Source organism: Atheta coriaria, unplaced genomic scaffold, assembly GCF_025399875.1.
Source record: "Atheta coriaria isolate IRGN ID8LTWV9N9 unplaced genomic scaffold, Caltech_Dcor_3.1 hic_scaffold_7_pilon, whole genome shotgun sequence".
Classification (NCBI taxonomy): domain Eukaryota; kingdom Metazoa; phylum Arthropoda; class Insecta; order Coleoptera; family Staphylinidae; genus Dalotia; species Dalotia coriaria.
In genome coordinates this window covers 13,076,162-13,102,702 of record NW_027045449.1, presented here as the reverse complement: position 1 = coordinate 13,102,702, position 26,541 = coordinate 13,076,162, and the positions used below count along the sequence as shown (strand labels likewise).

The 26,541-nt window shown below is 32.3% G+C and overlaps 5 protein-coding genes and 2 long non-coding RNA genes across 8 annotated transcripts; 4 read left to right on the top strand and 3 right to left on the bottom strand.

Annotated features, from left to right (window-relative positions):
• Positions 1-88: 88 nt before the first annotated feature.
• Positions 89-3,613, top strand: mRNA-cap (mRNA capping enzyme). Its single transcript, XM_065308775.1, is given in 8 exon segments — positions 89-538; positions 595-1,003; positions 1,126-1,360; positions 1,426-1,663; positions 2,526-2,938; positions 3,001-3,191; positions 3,246-3,328; positions 3,330-3,613. Coding segments are annotated over 8 exon segments (1,803 nt in total). The 5' UTR covers positions 89-343; the 3' UTR covers positions 3,369-3,613.
• Positions 3,511-6,382, bottom strand: LOC135796660 (endoribonuclease LACTB2). The gene is made up of 4 exons (XM_065308776.1): positions 6,251-6,382; positions 5,256-5,555; positions 4,622-4,785; positions 3,511-4,268 (listed from the first exon to the last, which is right to left on the bottom strand). Exons 2-4 carry the CDS (start codon positions 5,456-5,458, stop codon positions 3,697-3,699), a joined length of 939 nt encoding a protein of 312 aa, XP_065164848.1. The 5' UTR covers positions 5,459-5,555; positions 6,251-6,382; the 3' UTR covers positions 3,511-3,696.
• A 3,779-nt stretch (positions 6,383-10,161) lies between these two features.
• On the top strand, positions 10,162-10,671 carry LOC135795601 (protein D3-like). Its single transcript, XM_065307318.1, has one exon. The coding sequence runs from the start codon at positions 10,162-10,164 to the stop codon at positions 10,669-10,671; it is 510 nt and encodes a 169-aa protein (XP_065163390.1).
• Positions 10,672-14,257: 3,586 nt separating this feature from the next.
• On the bottom strand, positions 14,258-22,715 carry LOC135796369 (cuticle protein 8-like). 2 transcript variants are annotated; one of them, XM_065308370.1, is made up of 2 exons: positions 22,560-22,715; positions 14,258-14,736 (listed from the first exon to the last, which is right to left on the bottom strand). In XM_065308370.1, the coding sequence occupies exons 1-2, from the start codon at positions 22,710-22,712 to the stop codon at positions 14,305-14,307; spliced, it is 585 nt and encodes a 194-aa protein (XP_065164442.1). In that variant the 5' UTR covers positions 22,713-22,715; the 3' UTR covers positions 14,258-14,304. The 2 variants fall into 2 exon arrangements, with proteins under 2 accessions (XP_065164442.1, XP_065164443.1); XM_065308371.1 differs by lacking the exon at positions 22,560-22,715 and adding an exon at positions 14,811-14,856.
• Positions 15,749-16,706, top strand: LOC135796371 (cuticle protein 7-like). Its single transcript, XM_065308373.1, is given in 3 exon segments — positions 15,749-15,964; positions 16,193-16,423; positions 16,425-16,706. Coding segments are annotated over 3 exon segments (435 nt in total). The 5' UTR covers positions 15,749-15,955; the 3' UTR covers positions 16,620-16,706.
• A 1,144-nt stretch (positions 22,716-23,859) lies between the features above and the next one.
• LOC135796372 (uncharacterized) lies at positions 23,860-24,837 on the top strand. The gene is made up of 3 exons (XR_010549322.1): positions 23,860-23,907; positions 24,125-24,352; positions 24,474-24,837. It is a non-coding gene; the product is annotated as an uncharacterized lncRNA (long non-coding RNA).
• An 868-nt stretch (positions 24,838-25,705) lies between these two features.
• Positions 25,706-26,139, bottom strand: LOC135796373 (uncharacterized). The gene is made up of 3 exons (XR_010549323.1): positions 26,047-26,139; positions 25,885-25,984; positions 25,706-25,830 (listed from the first exon to the last, which is right to left on the bottom strand). It is a non-coding gene; the product is annotated as an uncharacterized lncRNA (long non-coding RNA).
• Between the last annotated feature and the right edge of the window lie 402 nt (positions 26,140-26,541).

Below are 26,541 nucleotides of genomic sequence, written 5' to 3'. Positions count from 1 at the left end.
ACGTGATAAGTTATGAAAACACCAGAAATTAACCGCTTTTAGATTTATACCCTAGCCACCCTGCCTATATTTTTCAAATAATTGTAACCATAGGCAACCAAGTTAACTGAGTGTTTGGCTGGTGTTGACCAGTGTTGACGTCTCCGGATGGTATCTGGATTAAAAACTCTTATAATTAGTGCACAATTAAATAGACAAATTAATAAAGTGTTCTTTGTGCTTTAATTAATTTACTCTAACTTAATACACATAATAAGAACTAAATGAGTATAGTTTAATCAGTGATCCGTACTTATTTCTATCATAACCTCACTCCAAAGTTGCGACTTGGTAACTGCTCAATATGAGCAAGTACGGCAAGAGAGGCCCTGGGCCTGTGCCGAATCGGTGGCTTCGATGCCCCCGCAAGTCCAATGGTGTTATTATAAACAAATTTCTTGCATTCAAAGCACCGCTCAGCGAGGAATTCAATGAGCAAGTACCACAAGAATACAGGTTTCATCCAGAGATGCTGATTGATATTTGCAAATCAAAAAAGGCAAGTTAGTAATATTTATGCAACATTGAGTCATAATTTTATTTTAAATGATACAGATTAAACTTGGTTTGTGGATAGACTTAACAAATACAAAACGCTTCTACAAGGAGAGCTCAGTTAAGGAAGCTGACATTACTTACATGAAGATGCCATGCAGAGGTCATGGAGAGACACCATCAAAAGAACAGACAGAGGATTTTATTAATGTTGTATCAACTTTTATTGAACAGCATCCACTGCATAGTATAGGAGTGCATTGTACACATGGTTTTAATAGGACTGGTTTTTTAATTGTTTCTTATTTGGTGGAGAAGGAGGATTGTAGTTTACCAATTGCACTGCAAATGTTTGCAAAGGTGCGGCCGCCTGGTATTTATAAAAAGGATTATTTAGAGGAGTTGTATGCTAGGTATGATGATCCTGAAGATACTCCACCACCACCCATACTTCCAGATTGGTGTTATGGTATGTTAAACTGCATTTGTCAGTCATATTTTAATATGTTTAATTTTCAAAAATTAAGAATACTGATTTGTACGGAAAATAATTGATAAAATGAATTACCTTATTTTTTAATGATTTTGCAGAAGAGGACGAGGAAAAAAGTACTGATAACGACAGTTTCCCAAGTTTTGATATGCCTAATTCATCGAATAATTCTGGTGTTAGTAGTTCCTCTCAACCGCCGAAAAATAATATTCGAAATTCGAATGCCAAGCGGGTTCAATTTATGGAAGGTGTTCCGGGTGTTTATCATTTTACCGAGCAACCCAAGGCACATGCATTACAAAGACAAGTTCAAGCTATGTGCGGATGGAAATCGTGAGTTAAAATATATTAAAGAAGCGTATTTTGAGTATCAATGTTGTATTTAAATTATTTTGCAGGAAAGGTTTTCCTGGATCTCAACCAATTTCGATGGATGTGGATAATATCAAACTGCTTAGTCAAAAACCATATCGCGTGTCCTGGAAAGCCGATGGAATGCGTTACATGATGCTGATCGATGGCGAAAACGATATTTATTTCTTTGATCGTGATCACAATATTTTCTTTGTGGAGGGAATAAGGTTTCCGCGCAGGAAAGATTTACATGCTCATCTTAAAAACACCCTTATTGATGGTGTAAGTATAACATCTGCTTAAATTATTTTTGTTTTTCCTCGATTTATTTCACCAGCTTATGATAATTTTTGATTATTTCTGAATATAATTTTAATATAAAAATACTTTGCTACTCTCGTGTATTTTCGTATATAACTGAAACAAAAGCGGACACAATTCTTTGCGCTGCTTACATTGAGCGGACATACATAAAACTCAATACAGTGGAATCTCGGTAATCCGGACCCGGCTTGATCCGGCACCTCTTGTAATTCGACACGGTCATATGCCATATGTTTGTACTTTAAGATTTGTAATTTGTCGGATTACAAGGTACTTTTTTGTAACAAATTCCGGACTGAAAGGGGTCTTAGACAGCGACTATAATCCGACAAATTCGCTCATCCAACACTGCCCTGCAAAGTGATTGTCGGATTACCGGGATTCCACTGTAATTGAAAACGTAGTAATTTTATGCGCTACGCTCTGTCTGTCAGCCTCTACCTTATTCGGTTGTTAGCGCATCGCACGAATAAAGTTTTAAATGTGGTGCGTTGCAAAAAATAACGTATGAAACTTGGTTCCTGTTAGCAAATTTTTTAAAATTCTATTTCTTGTTTATTTTTGAATTTGATATGAGACTTCCACGATTTTTATCAGTCTATACTAGATAAATTCATTATTTTTTACATATTAAAATATCCCCCAAAAACGCTTTCAAGTTGAAACTTACCGAGAACAAAGCAAGTGCGCTTGAATCCAAGTCCTAACAAATTGAACCCTACTACATTTTGAGCAATTATAAAAGGAATGTTATAAACTATACGCAATGACGCAAAGCTTAAATCTGTGGTTTGTTCTTAATTGATTTTGGTTTTTACAGGAAATGGTAATAGACAAAGTCCAAGGAGAAAGCATCCCTCGATATTTAGCGTATGACATAATTAAATTTGAATCGCAAGATGTAGGAAAAATGGCCTTCTATCCGATTCGGTTGCATTGCCTTGAAAATGAAATCATCAAACCTCGATATGCCGCAATGGAGCAGGGCATAATCAACAAGGCTTCTGAACCGTTTAGCATACGACATAAACAGTTTTGGGATCTTACCCAGGCTGGTAGTTTATTAGGACAAAAATTTGCAGCTACTCTCTCGCACGAGCCAGACGGTCTTATCTTCCAACCATCCAAGGAACCCTACGTTGCTGGAAGGTGCGATGATGTTTTAAAGTGGAAACCTTTAGATATGAACTCTGTCGATTTCCGATTAAAAATCGTTAAAATTGAAGGCACTGGGTAAGTTTACTTCAATTTATGTATTTATCTAAATTGTATTGGGTTGTTTATTTATGTTTTAGTATTGTATCCAAGAAAGTTGGACATTTATTTGTTGGAAAACGGGATGGTCCGTTTGCTTCTATGAAGTATACTAAGGAGTTAAAAGATTTAGATGGAAAGATTATTGAATGCAAGTTTGAGGACCAACAGTGGAAGTTTATGCGCGAACGTACTGATAAAAGCTTTCCAAACTCTGTGACTACAGCTGAAGGTAATATTATTTGATAATATTGAACGCTGTTATTAATTTTGTTAATATTTTTAGCTGTTTGTGGTTCAATTCTACATCCAGTCACAAAAGAATCACTTCTGAACTACATCGCACGCCATAAATTCGAAGACGACAGCGAAAATGATGCCTCCGCCGAGCAAGAAAGTTCGACGGTAACAATGACCAACCCAAATTAGTTACTGGAATTAATGAATGGGTGGTACAGTTGAAATGGTTATTTAGTGTAAATTTAATTGAGAAGTTTGATTGGGAAGCGCTCCTTTTTTCACATTTTATTTATTTATTAAAAAACATTCAATCATGGTAAAGTTCGAAACACTTCGAAATGATTTATTAGTTTTCCACAAGTAATTATGAAACAGAAATTAAAAATAAATACCTTAGTTAATACTTAAATACAACATAGTTCTGCTGCCTGCACCTACAGCTTATAAGCTTAATATCTTAACTTACCGCGAATAAACTATGATAAAACTTATTTTGCTTAAATTTTAGAAGCGTGTTCCTTGTATTGCCAGCGTTTTGTCGCCTCTGCACAAGATACTTTGCCTTCTTTTAGAAGTTTACTCAAATGGTGGCCCACGTTGAGTGCAGCTGCGGGGTAAAGCGTCGTAGGAGTATCTACGTAGATTTCTTTCACCAGTTCCAACTCATCGAATTGTTTACCTGTATGCGCTTTCAGGACATTAAGGATCTGTGCTTCGCGTTGGTTGCGATGGGTGATGTAATATTGCAGGCGCTCTTTTGGATCGTTAATAATATTACCATGACCGGGGTAGATAACTGCAGGGTTCTGGTCGAGAATAGCCTGAAGGGAATGCATGTAATCGTGAAGATCTTCAAAAACAGCGGTGCCTTCACCGAGAATGCAGTCGCCGGCAAAAATAGCATTGTCTTCGATAAGCTGGAAGACAGCGTGGTCAGTGCTGTGACCAGGAGTATGCAGAACGCGTAGTGTAGCACCCTCAACGCTGAATTCTTGACCGTCTTTCAAGTGGTCATATTTAATGCTGGCGTCGTCTTCCTTACGAGGGAATTTCCATACTTGACAATATTCTATACAATTTAAGAAAATTTCATGAAATTATTTGGTAAATAAGTTTTTCTACTTCCAACTAACAAGTGTTAGTTTTTCCAAGGTTTTGACACAAAAAGTGGTAGTTTAAACATGGACGGCCCAGGCCGTGACTAAAGTACTTCGTATTTATAATACAAGTACTAAATGATTTTCAAAGATTTAAAATATACGAGTAAACAAAAACCTGAACGTGGAAGTAGAAAAAATAGCATAAGCATCACGTCGCTAAACGTTGTTAAACACTCGCTACGCTTGCTCTCAATTAATCTTGTGGTAAAAACTCTCGTTTAGCCCACTTGATACTTAATATACTATTAAGTTGTGTTATTACTTGAGCTTTCGAGTTCTAAAACGTCGTTGAGGCCACCGACGTGATCATGGTGCCAGTGGGAGATGAAAATGTGGGCAAGGTCGACTTTTTCATGTTCCAGGACGCCTTTTAGGTGGTTAATGTATTGAGGTACATCCGCATCACCCGTATCCAAGAGAATACGCCTGAAACAAGAACATTCCTTGCTCAATTTTATATATTTTTACTATTGAATTGATTTTGCAACTAAAACCAAAATTATTCTATCTCTTGATTTATTTGATGTAAGTATAGATTCTTGAAAATAGTTTGATTCCATTGACAGAAAACGCTCTATTATTTTCTTTAGATGACGCTGCAATGTACTTATTTTCATTAAATTAAACTTCATTAGACCCACTTATTTTATTTATACTTATTTTTTAGTTAAATAATGAAAATGGATTAGATTCTCATCAATTTTCATTTAAATAAACATTACATGATGCATGAATAGTTAAAAGATTGCAAGTGTAGTTCAAGGTGATCAGAAAAGTAAAATTATTACGATTCAATTTTAACTTTTGAAAAATAAAACTTCAAGGTTCAAATCGTTCATATATTTGACTGTCAGCTGTTTGTATATATCCTAACCTTATCATTTGAAAACAATTACCTTTTCCCCGTGCCAATGATATACGTATTGGTCCCTTGCAGGGTCATGGGCCCTGGATTACATCCTAGGACCCGAATGATCCTGCTGGAAATGCGTGTGACGCTTGGAATTACCGTTGCCATCTTATAGGACGACGTCGAGGAGTGATACACGCTGTAGTCATTGAACGTCCCGTTGACTATCACTTGGTTGTCGGCTACCATACTTACACGAAACTTTGCACTTTGCTTTTCGCTTTCTATCGAAGTTCAAAAGTTTTTTAAGCGTTTGTTTTATCGTTGAGTGTAAGGTCTGAATCGTCTGAAAGAATGAACGCTTATGAGACGTTGTTCAAATTATACATGTTTAAATAGTAACTGCAGACGGCAAGGCAGACGTAAAAAGAAATTAAAAAGAAAACTATTGATAGGATTATTTCATTTTAATTGTAATCGCAGGCACGAACTTATAAAAAAGAAATTATTTTAATTTAAAATGGAATAATTTAATGAGTTGAAATGGTGTTTTTAAATAATTAATAGGAATTTCGAAAAATTGATAATAAATCAATAAGAAATATATCTCTGCGTAATCTTCATCTAAATATATTTTAAAATAGACATTATTTAAATTTTGTTAAGTACAATCCTGTGATAACATTTATATAAAACTACTATTATAAAGAATACCGTCATAATAATAAAGTTTCTGTGACGGTTTAAATTGATTTAACGACATTGATAAAGTCTGTCTGCAACGTTTTCTTGGCGTTGCATTTTTTCCGTCTTCCTCTGATAAGAACAGATCAATCAACTTGAGTTATTAACAATTACGTCTTTCACGAATACGATCATTAATTAACTGTATCAAAGTACATTGGGACAAATGCACAGACAATGTACTTTGATGTCATTTTTATTCTAGAACATTATCTCTATTTATATAATATACGTCTGCCACTAACAATCGATTGTTTATGTTTATATTATTTATATAATAAAATAATAAATACTTACATTTACGTATTGCTGGAATGTTCAACGAATGTTGAAAATTTTGATTTGGTTACTTTTAAGGACTTATAGTCAACTGGTAAAATTTTGCGCTTCAACGCGGCTTTTATTCGTTTTGTGCCAAAGTTTGAATGGACACAACCTCCTAAAATCGGTCATGCTATTGGTTACAATTTGGGGTCAGCACCAAAATAATTTGCTTGTGCTTGGATTTCTTATCGATGTTATCAAGTACGTGTATGTCTGCTTGCGATTGGTTTTTGTTCATGTATTGGTTGACTTTTTGTCGGAGTGCGGAGCGCAATCCGGATGCGTCGTACGTGGACACTATTATTTTTTTCATTTTCTTATCATGTTTCATGTGCAGTGGACCGTATCGCCTTATTACTGCGCATTCATAGTAAGTACTTACATATTATATTAAGTTATCAGGAAGAATGTTAATCCTTCTTAAATTTAAATTGAATCATAACGTTGTGCAATATGTTGCATACCTTGTTTTCAATTTTAAGTGGGATGCATTGATGGAATTCTAAATTTAGAAGATGGGTGGAAGCTTGAGGTTAATTTTGTATATTTATAATTTTTGATAAGGAAGGACATTTGCATGAGACCGTGAGACGTGATCACGCACATGCACTTGAGTTGACTGCGTGCCTTGAGGTGGATATATGATGTCAAAGTGCACGTTATTTGCGAGGTCAGGTTGTTTAACCGTCAGTTTTGCAGATATCTAGTCAACTTCTTTGAAATCACATGACTCACAAATTATGTTATCATATTATATATTGATGTTTTAGAGAAATAAGTCAATAAGTAATTATTGCTAATTGAATTAATGATTAATGGATTTCCCCTAATATTATAAAATTTTAATAGTCCATGTTGATAATTTATTATAAACTAAAAAATTATAAATATATAATTTCAATGTTTATAATAAATAAACGCTTTACGCTCTACGTTCAAACAACATTATATTAAAAAGTATGAATGAATTAAAAAAATTACTTTACAACTAAATCTGCGTTATGCACACTATCATAGAATAAAACAGTAATAGTATTAAAAATTTAATGCGCAATAAATATGTATTAGATCTTTGAACTTGCACAAGCAAGTGTCACCATACGTATTGCATCTTCTTGTTTCCTGGAAGAAATACTAATATCGCAATTTAGTGCCATCTCAACTTATCCATAACATTAATTATAAGTGAAGGTCCATATAAACTTTTATCAGCTATAATTTTATACCTGTAAAGTTAACTTGCTTATATTTCTTATTACTGGTAAAAAATATCTATAATACTTCAAATTTATTCAAATTTGTAAACTGATTTTAATCAACTCACAATTGATCAATCATATTGGGCTTGGAGACATTTTTTTTAGATTATCCTCTTAAATTTATTTATTTATTTTAATTTAATTTTAACAACAGAAAGCTAAACCCATCTATATATCAAAAATCATTTTTTGAATGATTTGTGTTACTTCTACCATACTAAGAATATTCCGCAATATTAGTAATTATTATTTTTAAAAAAATTTGCGTTTTTTGCGTTAATTTTGCATTTTGCATAAATGAAATATAAAATGTACAAACCTTTGTCCTCTATATTAACCAAAACAAAACAATAAGGGTAAATTCAGTATTCTGCATATTGTACAGAAAGTGCATACGTAGTGCGACCAATGACTGATTTATTACACATGTCATATCACGAAAATTGCACGTTGTAACAATTCGACAAACTTGCAAAATCATAGTTTTATAATCTTATCATCCATAATTTTAATGCTCTACAATTAATTACTTTATAATGTTTTATTAGTTATGAATAGTTAGATATTAATTGATGTAAAATGCAAATATGCAAAATGTGTAGTTAACTTTACGCATAAGTGCACGTTCACCGAGCAATGACGATAAGTAAAGATTGATAAATGATTTTTGTATATTTTAACCGGCAGCGTAATCATTTTTACATTAATTAGAATACATTTATAAAAGCGTAATTGACTTGATTGAGTTACTAATGATGATACATTGGACTCATTGTTATATAAAATATAGTATCTGTAAACTAATCTAAAAAAATAAATTACTAAATAAATTGTTTCAAATACTTGAAACAATTTTTTCACGTATTAAAAATATTGTTGAATATACATAAAAAAATAGTCACGATTTGTTTATTTAGCTTTTCATTAAAATAATAACCAAACCTGTTACATAATAATAGGAATTATTATTATGGCAAAACCCAAGGATTAATGATTGAAAATGTATTCATTTAAGAACTTAAATTGTTCATTTGTAAAAGATTGATTCAATCAACGTTACGAGTTTAAAAATAATAATACAATATTTCGAAGTTATATAACAAGCTTAGAGAGATATCAACAAGTATGACGCATTTGAACATACACTATTTTTATTTATTTAATTTTTAATTGAACCAAAAAGCCCTTTACTTCTACGTGCTCAACAATGAATGAATGAGCCTGTGACTTTCTTTAAAGATTATTAAAGCTATACAATAAACAAAGATTTGTTATTTAAAAATAATCCCAAAATAATTAATAAAATATTTGCCCGCTATTTCGATCGTGTAAATCGCTTTTGTTCCTTTGCGAAAATACAAGTACAGATGAAATTTGCAATCTGAATCTTATTATTAACTACCTTTTGCCTGCGATGAAGTCGTGAAGTAGTGTTTAATAAAAATGTAATTCTTTTTTACTCTCTTATTGTGTTAATTCTATCAATAAGACGTACAATTTTATTTTAAAGAAATTAATTATATAAAGAATTGCTAATAATAAACTTCAGCGCACCGTCCCGGATTCAACTATTTAACTATAACTATGATTGAATCTCAATGTCAACTTTTATTCTATAAAAAGGGCTGTCTTTAGGATTTTCCCGGCAATTATTCGAATTTTTCTTGCCGCAAAAACCATTCTTGGACTTTAACGAACATTTTTAAACAAAACTTGGCCAAATTGGTCTAGGCGTTGTTGAGTTATGCGCTTACTAACAGATTTAGCGATTCTTTTTTTTATTATAAATAGGGTAATCAATATATCCTTCAGCAACTGTGGTTGACTTCCAGTCTCCATGTCTTTTCAGTACTGTAATATCAATACCTGACTCAACCAACAAAGGTTTTTCTAAGACAATATTAAAAGAAATATACACCCATTTGCATTTTTAATTCTTATTAATAATATATTTTTTAGATCCAATACCATCATTTTTTTTGTTTCCTAAAAATATAGTTTCCGGTACTAATAAGAATGTAATGTATTCACTCGATCCACGAACAGTTTTATTATATGCAATTTCAACTTTACACGTAATAATTTAATGTTTTGTTTTGTAAACAGCGCTAATAGTTATAAAACAGTTGGCACCTGTTGATTCATAAAATTAATAATAAATTGCAATTTTAATTTACACTAATCTCATTTTTGCGTGTCCGAATGTTTTTCTGTGAAATATATTTCAAAGACTTTACTATGCTAACATGATGGAATGATTGTGTTAACCACATATGCATTAACAAGCAGTTTGCAATTGAAAGATTACTGAGATTACTGGTTTACTTCCACCATAATAAAACCCACGTAGTGTTCAAATCAGCTAATTTAAAACGGTGTATACCGGTTAAGTGCCAGGCAGTTGCTCAGGTTACGTCGACTAACAACGTTGCCAGTCTTGCCAGTCAATCAACTTCCAGGTCAACTCAACTCAACGCACAAATATTCGCATTAGAAATTAAAATGTTAGCACCACGTAAATCTACAACATTTTTATTACTTACAATAATTACGTTCGCATATTATCATGGTGTATGTGCGAATGAAAACCCAAAATGGAAAGAACACGGCGTTGTTACTGACGTAATGAGTGAAATTCCACCTGAAACTTTGAAGGTATTCTATAAAGAGTTCAACAAGAAGGTGGATTTGGGAAATATTTTGACACCGACACAAGTTCGTAAGGAACCGGAATTATCATGGACAGCTAAAGATGGTCAGTATTATACAGTACTCATGGTGGACCCTGATGCGCCTAGTCGAGCGGATCCCAAATTGGGGCAATGGAGGCATTGGTTGGTTGGAAATGTGCTCGGGAATGATATTAGTAAGGGTGATGTATTGACTGCTTATGTTGGAGCTGGACCACCACGAAAGACCAGTCTGCATAGATATATTTTTATGATTTATGAGCAATCGAAACACATTGCTTTCGATGAGGTAGTGGTACCGAACACCTCGACTAATACCAGACCTAATTTCTGTGCGAGAAGGTTTGCGGATAAGTATAGTTTGGGTTCACCTGTTGCTGCAAACTTTTTCCAAGCAAAATATGATGATTACGTGCCAACTTTGTACAAACAATTGAAGGATTAGTTAAATTTACTGCATATACTCGTATTACGCTTAAAATATATCTACAAAAATTTCCTCACTGTATTGTAATAAATATTTTGAAAATGATAGATGGGATAATAAATAAAAATTATTAACATTTATAAATCTGTTTTTATTCTATTTATAGTATGTTTGTGTGCTTAAAATTATTTTATTTAATGGACAAAGTACAAACCTTTGTTTTCTACTATACCTAATTATTGGCTGGTGTAGAAAATAGATGTTTGCAGGATGCATTTTTATGATTGACATATACATATTCATAAATAACTCCTGATTTGACCTTGAACTGCTGTATAATTTGATACTCGTTTGGTTTACTAGTTTTCCTCATTATTTTCAAAAAAGAATAAACAAATACGGATAAATAATTTGATTTCCAATTTTGCGTATTCTGCGGACAAGTACAGAACACCTCAACAATGCTATAAACGTGTGACATGGAATAAAACAGGAAATTAGATTACATGATACTCATTAGTTTAAATGATCAGCATTGGAGATCGGCGTATTTTTTACACTCATAGAAAATTGTATCCGGAGTGTGAACGAAGTGAGTGTGGACTCTGTGGTGAATAGCACACCTAATCATTTAATACCAGCGCCCTAGTAATTTCGTTGTTAATAACGCGCGAGGGTGTAAGTCGGAAATACTTTTGAATCAAATTGGTACCGGTAGGTAAAAGTTTTCTTTACCGAAGCATGACCCTTGCGGATTAAGTTCTAAAAGAGCCCCTAGTTTATCAACAAAAAAAAGTTTGTACATTTTTAAAGGACTTTATAGCACGCCTATTTTACATGACTTTTTGAAAAATTACGCTTACGATTTGCAGAAGCATTCTTTAATGCCGCAACTAAAGTTAATTAAACTTTTTGTTACTTTCCACTTATTAGGCAACTTTAAGAACAATAGTTAAAGTTTTATTTAACTAAGTATTAACATTAACGTAAATGTTAAGAAGTAAGTTCTCAAAATAGGTAAGAAGTAAAAACATAGATTAAACATTTATTGCTTTTAATTTGTTATTAAATATAATAAAACAAAAGAAAATTTATATGTTATGGGCATTTATTTATTTATTTTAATGAATACTTGCAACTTTCACTAAATGATTCTTATTTCAATTTGGTATTAAGTTTGTTTAGACAGTTTTACAGCAGAACAATAAACAAATTATAGATAATATGAAATTTAAATAAACTATATAAACCAAAAATATTTACAAAAAAATCATACTTGTAACTTGACTTGCAAGATGGTAAGTCGTGAAACTCTATTAATTTTTAAAGTATTGACTAATATTAAAATATTCCTGTGTTTCAGCAACAAATATTATTATTTTTCCTAACGTTTTACTGTAGTGCCTCTTCTACTTATGGATTTTTTTTCAAAGCGGCTACAACTGCAGCTCCAACAACTGTTCATCCCTATGCTAACAAGCCTATCATTATTCACCATCATCATAAATGGAAGTATGTATACCCTACCACAACTGCTGCACCCATTGCATGGCACTGGCCTGCTCCAACTGAAGCACCTCATCCATGGCATAACCCAACATGGGGTTTTAAGCCGGTAGTAGAACTCCCACAAGAAGTACCGCCTAGTAATCCGTGGAAACCCAGCGTTTGGCAGTGGCAGCCTACAACAACTACAGCAGCTCCAACATGGGTTTTACCGGCTACAGAATTGCCACAGAAATGGGCATACAAGAGAGAATCACATTTAAATGAAAATGATACATTTATTAAGCCAACAAATAATTCACAACATCTGAGAATTATAAAACCTGAGTATGCTACTACCACAGAATCACCAAAGACATCTATTATAACATCTGTATCACCAAAATTGAAAACAAAAATTTTGATTAGAAGAGCAAATTTAATAGCAAACCCAACTTCCATGATTTCACCAAGGGTTGAAAACGTGAATAACAGTGACAATTCTGGTTATATTGAACGAGCAAAAAAATTAGAAGAACCAATAGACGAGGTTGACATTAAATGGCCTTCGCAAAGTGTTCAAAGTGAAACTGAAGCAATTCCAGCAGAAACGCCTGAACCGCGAGTAGTATATTGCCAATTTTTTAAATTTCGAACATTTGTGGAGGAGATGAGTTGAGGAATATTCCATTGAGGTTGTAAAAAGCGGGTAACTCTCTTTTTGGAATATTAATTATTTCGTCTTTCTATCATTTTTCACATCTGCGGAACACGTTGTACCAACGTGTATCCTCCTACAATTTTTATCTACATTTTTGGGGTGGTAGTTGGATTAAAAAACAGAGAGTGGTCAGTGAGTCTTGAATCACAACCCCGAAAACACTAGTTCTACAAAAGTTTTTTCTCGAAGTTTTGTGCATAGATGATTTGGCGTGGGTGATTTTCAAAACTGCAGTCAATAATCAACAAGAGCTTCTATAAAGGTACATCGTTAATATTTCTTATTTATTATTATTTGTTATTTCTTATAATTTTTACAAAACATATTTGTGCAATATTTGTGTAATTATTTTGCAATTTAAAATGCAACGAACATATTTATCCGGCTCGGAAAAGCGAAAACTGAAAGTACAAAAGGAAAAAAGAAATGATCTTCAAAAAAATTCCTTGTCATCATATTTAATACGACCATCATTAAATCAGGATAATCCTCCCCAAAGCACATCAGAGCAGATTAACACGGCAAATCATGTTGAAATTAAAAATCAGGTAGACAACCTAGACGTGGGTGATAAAGTGGACGACAGAAAGGAACATCACACCACAAAATTTCCAAGTGATATTGCTTTGTGGCCAGAAAAATAAGTGAAAGTATGATAGAATATTTCATAGTTAACATTCCCAGAACTTTGGGAATATTGAAAATTTGAAAACCGAATTTGTTGACAGAAACAGAAAATACTTTAGAAATTTTACTAATGCTAATTTCTATTGCACTAAAGTTAATGGTTCTAAAGAAATAAGAGAATGGTTAAAGTTTTCAGACACGAGCAAATGCATTTACTGTTATGTATGTAAATTATTTTCAATGTTTTTTTATGTTTTTGCAAAATATATATACTTTCTTGCCTGAACCGAATATATTATACAAATATATTTATAAGGTACACAGTCCGATTACAAAAGACATCAAAATGCACCAGGAGCAAAGTGATGGTAGTCAGATTATAGGCCATTATTCACTTGTCGAACCAGATGGTACCACTAGAGTAGTGTATTACACAGCCGACGAAAACGGTTTTAATGCTGATGTTAAACATTTTGATTGGTCGTTAAAATCAAAGAATGAAGCTGATAAAAGAAAAATTGATGTTTCTTCACATCCAAACAATTAAAAATGTCAGTATGTAAGCTAACCAAATTGTAGTGCTATTTGCATTAATACATTTTATAGCGGATATCCGACTTTCTTCTGGCTTAAATTTTGGCACAAAACACGCAAAAGTTAATAATACTTGTTTTATCTTATTAGCCAACCGTTACAAGATATTTAACGACTTGATAGTTGGAATAATTTGTACTAATGATTAAGAACGTAAAAAACTAATTTTATTTAGATTTTCGAACAACATTGTACAAAAATATAAGTACTTCAAAAATAATCACTTAGTGATGGTAAACTGGAGCGGCAACAGCGACGACTTTCTTAACTTCTGGATGGGCAGCGTGCCCAGAATACGAAACTTCAGCGTTGAAACCGTTGTGATGATCAGCTGAGTAATGCACATTGCGAACGGTACCATCAGGTTGGACAAGAGAATATTCACCCTTGACGACATCACCATCACGCACTTCAGATTGGCTCTTTTTGTCACCAGTGTGGTGATCTTCGACGCCATATTTGAATTCGTATTTTGGATGGTGGTCAGGGTAAACTTCTTCGTGATGTACCGGAGCGGCGTGTACAGCAACAGGGGCTGCATGGGCAACAGCAATAGGGGCAGCATGCAATTCATGATGTTGTACACTAGCGTAAGAAGAAGCATGTTCGATTGGAACTGCAACAACGCAAGCTACCAGAGCAGCAATAGCCAAAATCTGAAATAAACATTGTGTTAATAAATTTTATAAAAAAAAAAGTATAATATTATGTGTTTAATATTCATCTTTACCTTGGAATACATTTTTGTATTTGTAATGTTGTTCACCGATTGATGATCAAATGAGTTGTGATATATTTCAACCAAAACGTTTTGGTTTTTATAGGAATCAAGGAGTATTGGCAAGCGCGTGGACAAAATGGTCGAAATTCAAGAATTGTACAATTCGACACAAACGTCAAAACCCATCAACTTTTCGAAAGCTTGTTACTGTTACATATCGCGAATCAAACTCTAGTTTCGCATCTCTGATCGATTGGTGTTTTGAGTGCAAGTCTACCGATTATCTAAGAACTCTGCATGCTTTGCATGCTTCTTAGATAATCAACTAAAAAAGGGCTATCGTAACACAAATTCCATTTACTAATTCATTGTTAACATAATATAGTTAGGTGCAGTTAATTAAATATTAGGCTTGATTATGAGCAGAGGTGCGCTAATTAATTAGACACGATTGATGTTTCGATTTTACGACTGTGTTAGCAATAAAAGTTCGCTTATCGTTTGCGATTGAGCATAAAAATAGTTTTAGTGAAACGAATTCGCTAATTGGTAGAGAAACTTAAAGTTTATGTTTGTACAAAAGAGATTGTTGTAAAGCAAATGAAAATTCAGATGAGCTCAATTATACAGGATGATGCACAAATATATTATTATTATGACTTCTAGTATGTTGCATAATTATTTATTTTAAATGCATTTATTGTTTTGTGTTTGATGCATGTTTGCGTTTGAATGAAATTGTATAATAATTAAATTAATGGTGAAATTCAATTTCACAATACATGGAGGCTGCAGGCCGGCTGGGAGCATTAGAAATTAAATGAAATTAAACGGTGTACGAAAGCAAAAGCACCTGATTGCATAATCGTGCATGTTCATCGGATTGCTCCGGCGCGCAGCCAAGCCGTGATCTGGCCGACTTCCTGTACTTTGCCGATTGCGTTATCGCACATAAAACCGGCGAATTTTGGGAGTGTCCCCACTGAAATTTCTTCGGCGTGTAGTTCTTTAATACGATCTGTTTCGTTCTCTTCATTTGCACAATCCTACCAAGCGCACGATATAAAAAACGGCGGCATTTCACCGAAGTCGTCAGTTCAACAACTCCAGCCATTCCTTCATTGTTCACTCATTTAATCTACATAGAATTCAAAATGTACAAGGTAATTGAGAAACAACTAATTAAAAAATCATAAATATTGAGTTTATAATAGTTATTATAAATGCAGTTTGTTTTACTTTATAAATAAGTGTACATTGGGTTGCATATCACAAAATACTATAATTTAAATACTTTTGAATTGGTGATCTGCTCAATAAGTCGTTCAAAAGGCTATATTATAAGACTATTAAAATTACTATATGTAATTTAATTTACGATTTCTTTTTAGATTTTAGCTCTTTCTGCTTTGGTGGCCTGCGCCGTCGCCATCCCAATTGAACACGCCTCTTCTTACGCCAGTGTGCATCATCATGAGCTGCATCATGCCGCCCCCATTGCTGTGGCTCATGCCGCCCCTATTGCTCTGCACGCCGCTCCCGTTCACCACGAAGAAGTTTACCCCGACCACCACCCTAAATATGAGTTCAAATATGGCGTCGAGGACCACCACACTGGTGACAAAAAAGAGCCAATCGGAAGTCCGCGATGGTGATGTAGTGAAGGGAGAATATTCTCTTGTTCAACCTGACGGCACCGTCCGTAATGTACATTACTCAGCTGATCATCATAATGGCTTCAACGCTGAGGTTTCATACTCTGGCCACGCTGCACACCCTGAGAAAGCTATCGTAGCCGCCCCAGTTTATCATCATTAATATTTTTAGTGATTGATATAGGGGGTGAGGCTATTTGAGCAAGTATTCGTTCGCATTTTGATGTCTAATTATTGAATATGATGATTGAATGGTTTTTCTCCTTCTTGCATAAGCATTTTTCTTCATTTCTTTCTAGTTCCTTCATTTTTTCATTTTACTTCAACGTAAAAAATACTTTACGAGTATATAAATTGTTATAAAATATTCTATATTTTTTATTGATGTATATAGGAAAAATAAAAATGTGATTATTGAAGATTACGTTTTATTTGCGTTCCCACTCAATTGTTAGATAATGATCATGACGAAGACAGCAAATATACTGAATGCAAAAAAATTTATTCAAATGTATTTTTTAGTACAGGATCCGGGGCCTATTTTGTCACTTGATTACTATCAAGCTAATTTTCCGTGAGTAGCTTCATTTTGATAAGACGCCCAACAATTTCCTGTGCGAAAATTTTGATTGTGGTAGTTAACAGAGGTAGCAATGATAAAATATGTCGATTTGATGATTCTCAAATATTAATTACTAACTGGATTGTTTTTATTAAATCTTAAGATAATTATCTAAATTATTTGAAAAATATTTGTCCTACAAAATCTATGGTTTCATCAAAGAGTCCTCCCCTCCAACATGTATTGATAACGAGATCACCAAAATTATTACTAACCAGGTAATTTTTTTTATTACTTAGTTAATATATATATAATGTCACGGTCATATTGTCCTACAAATTCCGTGGTATGTTATCCCGGTCCTACGGTCAAAAGTAGTAGTACAGATCATTGATGTAAAAATAATTACTATCAAGCTGAATCTTCGTGAATAGCATCGTTTTGATGAGACGCCCAACAATTTCCTGTGCGAAAATTCTCGATATTGGTAGCTAACAGAGGTAGCAATAATAAAATATGTCGATTTGATGATTCTCAAATATTAATTACTAACTGGATTGTTTTTTATTAAATCTTAAGATAATTATCTAAATTATTTGAAAAAATATTTGTCCTACAAAATCTATGGTTTCATCAAAGAGTCCTCCCCCTCCAACATGTATTGATAACGAGATCACCAAAAATTATTACTAACCAGCTGATTTTTTTTTTATTACTTAGTTAATATATATATAATGTAACGGTCATATTGTCCTACAAATTCCGTGGTACGTTGTCCCGGTCCTACGGTCGAAAGTAGTAGTACAGATCATAAATGTAAAAATAGCGTGGTACGCTATTGCGGTGCTCCAATTGAATATATATTGGAAAGTCATGAAATTAAAAATCAATTTATTTCTCAAGCGTGAGAAAAAAAAATCTTGACTTTTCGGTAGATTTCACTTAACAATAAGTTAAAAAATTACTGAACGCCAACTGAAATTAAACAAAACAATAACAAAGAAAACTTTGTGCCGCTTGGGTTTCTGTATTTTTCTACAACAGCTGAGTCCATCTTTTGAAGAATTATCTTCTGAAATACAAGGTAACCTATTTATACTATTGTTATTTATTGATTGATTATTCATTATTATATAATTTACTTAATTTTTTAATGTTATTATAGAGTCAGATATCACAAGTGAGGAAAGTGAAACAAATGAAGATGACAGCGATGTTAGTAGCGAAGATTATGATTCATCGGATGAATATGATGAAGATTAATTTTTGTTATCTATAAATACACCAATACACCAATTTTTGTACCTCATTTTTCAAAAAAATAAACTTATTTAAATTTTAAAAAAGATTTTCTCACTGTATCTTATGTTAGAAATCGGAAAACGAAAAAATGACAATTTTTGTCGGACTAGTGATACATACCTGTTTTTTTGTAGGACATTGTTTTATTTGGGCACTGAACACACTAACCTATTATGTAATATTTTTGTCCTACAGTTAGTAATGAGAAAAATGGTCTTATGGTATTAACAATTTCTGAGCGTAGGACCGGGATAACATACCACGGAATTTGTAGGACAATATGACCGTGACATTATATATATATATTAACTAAGTAATAAAAAAATCAGCTGGTTAGTAATAATTTTTGGTGATCTCGTTATCAATACATGTTGGAGGGAGGACTCTTTGATGAAACCATAGATTTTGTAGGACAAATATTTTTCAAATAATTTAGATAATTATCTTAAGATTTAATAAAAACAATCCAGTTAGTAATTAATATTTGAGAATCATCAAATCGACATATTTTATCATTGCTACCTCTGTTAACTACCACAATCAAAAATTTTCGCACAGGAAATTGTTGGGCGTCTTATCAAAATGAAGCTACTCACCGAAAATTAGCTTGATAGTAATCAAGTGACAAAATAGGCCCCGGATCCTGTACTATTATATATTCACTTTACAACAATTTATTTTAACTTATTTTAAATTTATTTTAATTAATATAATACAAAACGGAAATAAATAACTATGTCAGTAACTACTTTATCGTAATAAAAATCAAATAAAATTTAATTCTTATGTTTTGTACATACTCACTTGTTTAAATTATCGTTAAACGATAATATAATTATTTCATGATTACAAAATCATTTACTGAAGATGTTTCACAAGTGAAACATATTTAACTCAACAAATATGTGTTAAAGTACACATGCATTAAAATGTTTCAGGAAAATTTTAATTTTCTCAATTTGCCTTGTGCAATTATAATTTTACATTTATAAAAGAAATGGAATATGCAGACAAGGTTTTCTCTACAATTAATCAAGTTTATATTCCAGAAAATAACTTATATTTATGTTGTTCCAAAGTTGTATTTAAATTTCTTTCTTTAGTTTTTGTCACAAGTCACAACTACTATCATTTTTATTAAAATTTTATGAACATTTTTGCTTGCAAAGCCTTAAAGAATGCAACATTTCACATTTTTATCGAAATTTAATATTCATGAACAATAATGAAAATAAAAATATTAAATCATTATAAATAATATTTTTTGCCGATTTAAACAATTTTGTCCAGTGCACTACATTAAGAATTATTTTGGCATAGAAATGTTTAAGCAAAATGCATAGAGTTTATTAATAAAGTTTAAAAGTTTAGTGAATGAAGTTGTACTTATATCCAGTATGCAATATTAATGCATACTAAATGCATATTAAATTGCTATAAAATTAAGCCTGGCGTTATAATAGAGGCTATATTCTAGTGCTTAGTCATAGTTTTGCCATTTTTGTGGATAGCAATATCCAAAGATATATTCTATTATTGAAATAAGTATTGCATGGTAAGTAGTAGTTCAATGCAAATAGTATTTTTACAAATTGTTTGAACCAGATATACATTTATTATTTTATTCTTTCAATCCCATTAATAGACTTAAAAATCATTAATTATCCTAAAGTTATGAATAACAGAATCGATTAGTCGACACGTATTAGCATGCGCTGCCTTCACAATCGCAACACATTCAATTTGCGAACTAGATGATTTTGGCACGGGCAATAACTTATGTTACGGTAATTTTCATTGTTCATTTATATATTAATTCAATGTAGAAATAGCAAAGAAACAAGTTACACTTTGTTACACTATATTAAACCAGGCTCATATTTTACCATTAACTGAAAATTAACATGCAGGTCGGCAGCGACCAGTCTGAAAGTTTTCAACTTTTAATTACTTCTCTCGTTCGTGTCATATTTGGCTTTGGCATTCGTCGACACTCGGCAGAATGCAACAATGAGCTTGTCAGTGCGTACGTATATAGTTGCACTCAAGTCGTAGTAAGTGTAATGAAATGATTGGATATTGACACACCTATCGGACACTGGCTGCCACAACAGCAGCAAGTGTACACAATCTAAATCTTAAATTAAACGCGCTGCGTTGCGTTATTAGATTAATGAGAATGAGTATGGGACATAAACATAAACAAGACGTTTTACTTTCAAAAAAGCAAATCAATTCAATTTGTGATTTATACAATGAGTTAAGTAAAATTTTAAAAATAATAATAACCACTGCAACTAATACTGCATATGCAAATATGAGTTTGTGTGTTTGTAACGCTTTCACACAAAAAATTAAAGAAATTTTGGTAAATTGTCGTCTAGAGATATTTGTGATCATGGAAAATTAACTAGATTACTTTATGTCTCGAAATTGTAATTTTAAGACTGTGAAATAAGGGATGAATGACGATTTAATCATTGTTATAGTTATATAATTTAACCCGGGATGGCGTTAAGGGGCATTAGTAGCATTTTTTATATTTTTTAAATAATATAATATGCATAATAATATGCCTAAGATACACAAATTAATTAGTTAGGCTACTTTTATTGCAATATATTCTGACCAAGTCGCGATGTAAACAAAACACAAAACTTGTTTCCCTATAAATATATCACCATGTAGTTGAATTTTTACGGTATCACTCTACATCTTAATAAACTGCAAAACTAGTTAGTAAATACGTAATGCATTGTTGTTCGAATGTGATACACATATCAAATGATAAATGGAGCAAGCGGAGAGTGTAAGCCAGGCCACGCCGGCCGGCTGGCAGCATGTCGTTCGACCTCTTTGTAATTGTAACAAAATTAAAAGTAAAGCGCGACACACGCATGACGCGGCGAAAAAGTGAGCCGAATCTGAAGCCGGCGTGAGCTATGAACCAATAACGCGACGGTAGTAGTTTGTGCCCACATTATTACGTTTTTTCAAAAATCGCGCACCGAGCGTGTTACACATTTCGAACGCACGTGGTCCTTGAAATCGGGGGCTGAACTGGTATAAATACTTAGTTGATCGCCACCGAAAATCAGTTCAGTTCTTACATCTGACCAACACACAACAAACAAAAGAAAAATGTTCAGCAAAGTAAGTTGTATTGCAAGGAAAACAAAAATGAAAGTTGGAAAAAAAAAAAAACAACTAATACTAATTGTGTTTCATTATTAGATTTTGTCTCTTGCTGCGTTGGTGGCTGTGGCTAACGCTGGAGTTTTTGAATTGCCCGGACATGGTCATCATGCCGCCGCTTCTTCTTACTCGTCAGTAAGCCATCATAATGTTCACGCCGCCCCTGCTCATTATGCTGCCCCAGCTCATATTGCACCAATTGCCACTTATCACGCTGCTGCTCCATCTTACCATGCCCCTATTGTTGCTCATGCTGCCCCAGTTTACAAAGCTGTTCATCACGCCGAACCCGTCTACCCAGATGTAAGTAAATAATCATAACTTATTAAACACCAATTTAAATTAAAGTAATAAGTCAATAAATTAGTAAATTGCTGGTTATGCAGCCAATTGAGCAGAAAAGTAGTTCATTTCATTCGAAAAATAACTTGATTTACATTATTGTTTAAATTATAGAGTATTATATAATCTATTGCTACATAGTAAATGATTAGGATTGATTTATAGCTATTCATAATAACGTGTTCCGCGAGTGTTCTGATTTTTGAATTTAAAAATGCTAACCTAGATTCTATTTTGTATAGTAGAGCAAACGACTAACAGATGTCGCTTGAAGCTGTTTTATTAAAAAGTAAAAGTTAGCCGTGTAGACTTTTTATAAAACGTTGTCTAACAAATATTATTCAATTTTGGATTTATTATGTGAGGACTACGCCTATAAGATATTCAAATAATATTGAGTATCGAGAAATATGCATGATAAACTTTTGGGTCATTTTGATTGAAATTATATTACAATAACTATAATTCAATTACAATATCCGATTTCATCCCTTATTTTACACCCTGTATATAATATTTTGGCGACAAAAAGTTGCCTATTTGCTTTCCCCCCGGTTAAACAACTATCTCTAAACTAAAATTTATCAATATTTGTTGAGGTTTGTCCGTGAAAGCGTCACAAACAAACGAACAAACTCAAATTTGCATTAATAATAAATATTGCATTAAAGGTCATACATTTTGCATGTACTATAGGCTCACCCACATTACGCTTTCCAATATGGTGTCCATGATGGTCACACCGGAGACGTGAAAAACCAACACGAGGAACGCGACGGTGACGTCGTCAAAGGCGAATATTCTTTGGTGCAACCCGATGGCATCACCCGCACTGTGCATTACACCGCTGACCATCACAATGGCTTCCAAGCTCAAGTTTCCTACTCCGGTCACGCCGCTCACCCACAACCAGTGCACAAGGCTGTCGTCGCCAAGGCTATCATTCCAGCCGCCCCCGCCTACTACCACCACTAAGCGGTTTACGCCAAGTTCGTAGATAATGTCTCACTTTCATACAATGACCATCTTTTATGCACACTTGTTTATTCTTCATAAAGCACCCAGGAAAGGGTGCGCAACGCCGTGGAGTTTATTTTTGTATTTATAAGTGAATTTATTATTTATTAAGAGAATATATATTTATATATATTTTTATATTACGAAAAGAAAGAGAGAGAAATATAGTTTTATTTTATTTGCACTTTTTTGTTTTAGTTTTTAATTGCATTTAGCAACGACTTTGCCATCGTTTTCTTGTTTTTTTTTGCAACGTTTTCACCCAAAAGAATTGAAATGCTAATATGTAATGCAATATAGCGCCATCTCGCTTTGCATTACATAACTTTGCCTACTATTAAATTTCTATACTAACTTTCATCCCCTTTTTTACACCAGTTTTATTTTTACAACAATATGTTGACATAAGAATTTTTTTGAAGGCCAAATATCTCTGCACCAAAATATATAAAAATTGATGAAGTTATTAAGTAAAAGAATCACAATCAATCTGTGAATAATTATTTTTAATAAGCTTTAATAGACAAATAAAAATACGTTGGTACTAATAGCAATACATGAATTCAATTATTGAATTGCATTACTGCATTGCATGTCGATCTAGTGCAATATGAATAAACCGAGAAATACATTGCGTCAGTATTGCAATTCAGTTTAAAGCAGCAAATATAACAAAATTGGTATATATTTTTTTAAATTTAATTTAATTATAAATATCAATATTTAGGGTTTTAATTCATTGTAGTAGTAATAATAAGTTATTGCTAATTAACTTCCTTCTGCTTTTGATTTGCAGGTTTATAAATCTTTTATGAATAATTAAAATGTTTATTACATTTGCAGTGTCACCATAGGATATTATGAAAGTATCAATTTCTTCATCTATTTTCCGGAAGCCATGAACTCCTGAACTTAATGCAAATCAAGTGAATGGCCATTTTGGTTTGTATATAAACCTGTGAGATTTGATTGCATATGTCAGACAGTTGCATCTTGTGCAAAGGTATCAATAACTGTCGAGATGATAAAACAAGTAAGTTTAAAAAAATTTTAATAGAGTTTGTTTCTATTTTTGGATATAATATTGTGTTGTGATATAGATTTTAATTAACTGTCAACAGAGACATTGCCACTCTGGCATAACTTGTTCAAGACATTGGCAAGGCAACACAATATTAAAACTAAAATAGAAATATATAAATTAATTGATTGCACTTACAGAATAAACACTAAATTATTGTTTTGATAAGTTTTTAGTGCAAGCTATCTTATTATTTATTTGCAATCAAGTGCAATGTACTGAAAACGCAAATTCTTTCCAAATATTTAAATTGGAGAGCAATTTAGAAAAGAAAGTAATTGTTGGCAAAGGGTATACAAATAATGGTAAATTAATTTCGGTCATTACGCAACCATTTGTCATTACCAGAGATATTGAAGTGAAAGATCTTAAAATAGAGCCAAACGTTGATGTTATCGTAAGTACAACTGCTATACATTCTAAATTTGATTGTTCTTAATCACTTAAAGCGATTTGATCATTAAATAAGATGACTTTACTGCACAATACGTATATAGTTTACAATTTCTTTATTTTAGGTTAAGGCCGGTCCAAAATATGGCTTCCAGTATGTAGGACCGGCTCCAGTCACTAAAAACTTAGAAAAACATAGTGCAGATCTGTTTAAAGGACAGAATACGTTGGTGGATACATCAGGTAATAGCAAAACTGTATTTAGTACTACCGAAGCGTATGTGATTCCTCCAGAGCACGCAGTTTTTGCTGAGTCTGATAAAGCATACACAATTGGAGTTGCGAGAGGAGATAACAGTGACTGGGAAATTGAAAAAATGTATGAAGCGATCAAAGCGCTTAATGCTTCATTGACTGATATTAAGTAATATTACTTAAACGTTATTTATTAAATGCTCATTTGTTTATGGCAAGTAATAACATGTGGAATTATCCTGTATTGTTTAAATTAGCTTAATAAATAGAATTTAACAGTATTAACATCAAATTTTTCTGTATGCTTCAAATTTTCCATTTTTATCCGCCACTTTACATATGGCTTTAAAGATACAAATTTATCACAACACATTACAATGAATTCAATTATGTTTTAGAAGCATTATGCCTTTAAAAGACTTCTAGTATGGCAGGACTGCGAGCCAAATTAAAAATTAGAGGTAACAAATTTGTAAAAACGGCTAAATTTACAATACTTAAAAATACATATATTTATTACAGTTAAGTTGTAATTCAAAATAAAAATAAAAATAAAATATAATTTAAAAAAAGAATAGTTACGTATTCGTAAAACAAGATAAATTTAATATCGCTAAAAAAATAACAATACACCTCATTAAATGTATGTCTTTGAAATAAATAAAAACATTCTCTCTGCCTAAGTATTAACGAACAAACTCATCGTTCTTATAATATTGTATATGTAATTAGCACGAAATTATAACTTTTTCAATCCACAATTACACATTGGTTAGATATATACAGGCTGGTTATTGCTGTTATTCTAAGATTAGATTAAAATTTTCCGGGTAGAATTAATGTAGTACGCAAAAACACAAATATAGAATATGTCATTTTAAAAATCTGTAATAAGAAAGCAATTCTATTAAATAAAACATTGATTCTAAAATTATTACCAAAACTAAGGAACGCAAATCTGCCAAAGGTAGAGCAAATTTGTTTTTGTTCAAATATAAGTTCATAAACATGAAGAACTTGCTTGTTTTTACATCACCATCCCAAGGTATTGCATAAAATGTTGCATATCTAAATCTTTCACTCTAAAATAAGCCAATTCACATCATAAACACACATTCAGAATTATTTATTATTTACTAATTGTCGCATTTCTTCCCCAACAAAACCAACAACACATGAACCAATAATATAAAACCCAAAAAGACCCAACGACAATAAATCAATTTTCTAAAAATAATTATAAACAATATTTTATATTCAATAATAAATTTGTTCACTTACATTTAATTGGGTTATTATAAGCAATGCGAGCACAATACCAGTTGAAAAATATTGCACTGACAATGGAAATTCAAAAATATTTGCTGTTTGATTCCAAGCCCTATAATAATAGGTATGCAGTAATAGTTAATAACTATCCAACCAAATAATAAACCAACATACTTTTTTAAATATTCAAGTAAATGATATGCCTTAATAAGTCTCTGTTTTCGCAGTGAATGATCTTTGATTTCTTTGGTTGCTTCAACCATAGACATAAATTCTTCTAAAGCATCTTTCGTAAGCATATATAATAAATGCAAAAAACTAAAACTGATGAGCGTCGCGAAGACAAAATAAGTCCAAAGAAAGAAAAATATTAAGTTATACAATTCGCGATATGGCCTCTGACTCAGATTAATATAGAGATACTAAAATCAATATTCTAACATTTGCAATATTTATATTCAACAACATGATGAATATTTAATACTTACACTAGGATATGCAAGGCCACACTCAAGGTCATTCGAATCTACATCACATACCTCCAATTCAAAGACGAATAAACCAACCATTACTGAAACAGTTACTAAAAAATAAATAAATTTAACTATCCACGTATCAATATTTATGTTATGTTGCATTTTCTTTTGGGTATATTCATATTGTGGATGT

Coding starts and splice junctions, on each gene's coding strand:
- LOC135796660 (XM_065308776.1), bottom strand. CDS start 5,458: ATGGTAGCCGACAACCAAGTGATAGTCAACGGGACGTTCAATGACTAC. Junction 4,786..5,255: donor ATCATTGGCACGGGGAAAAG/GTAATTGTTTTC, acceptor TTCTTGTTTCAG/GCGTATTCTCTTGGATACGG. Junction 4,269..4,621: donor TTTAGAACTCGAAAGCTCAA/GTAATAACACAA, acceptor TAAATTGTATAG/AATATTGTCAAGTATGGAAA.
- LOC135796369 (XM_065308370.1), bottom strand. CDS start 22,712: ATGGTCAGCGGTGTAATGCACAGTGCGGGTGATGCCATCGGGTTGCAC. Junction 14,737..22,559: donor TATTGGAAAGCGTAATGTGG/GTGAGCCTATAG, acceptor TGTTTATTTCAG/ATTTTGGCTATTGCTGCTCT.
- LOC135795601 (XM_065307318.1), top strand. CDS start 10,162: ATGAGTGAAATTCCACCTGAAACTTTGAAGGTATTCTATAAAGAGTTC.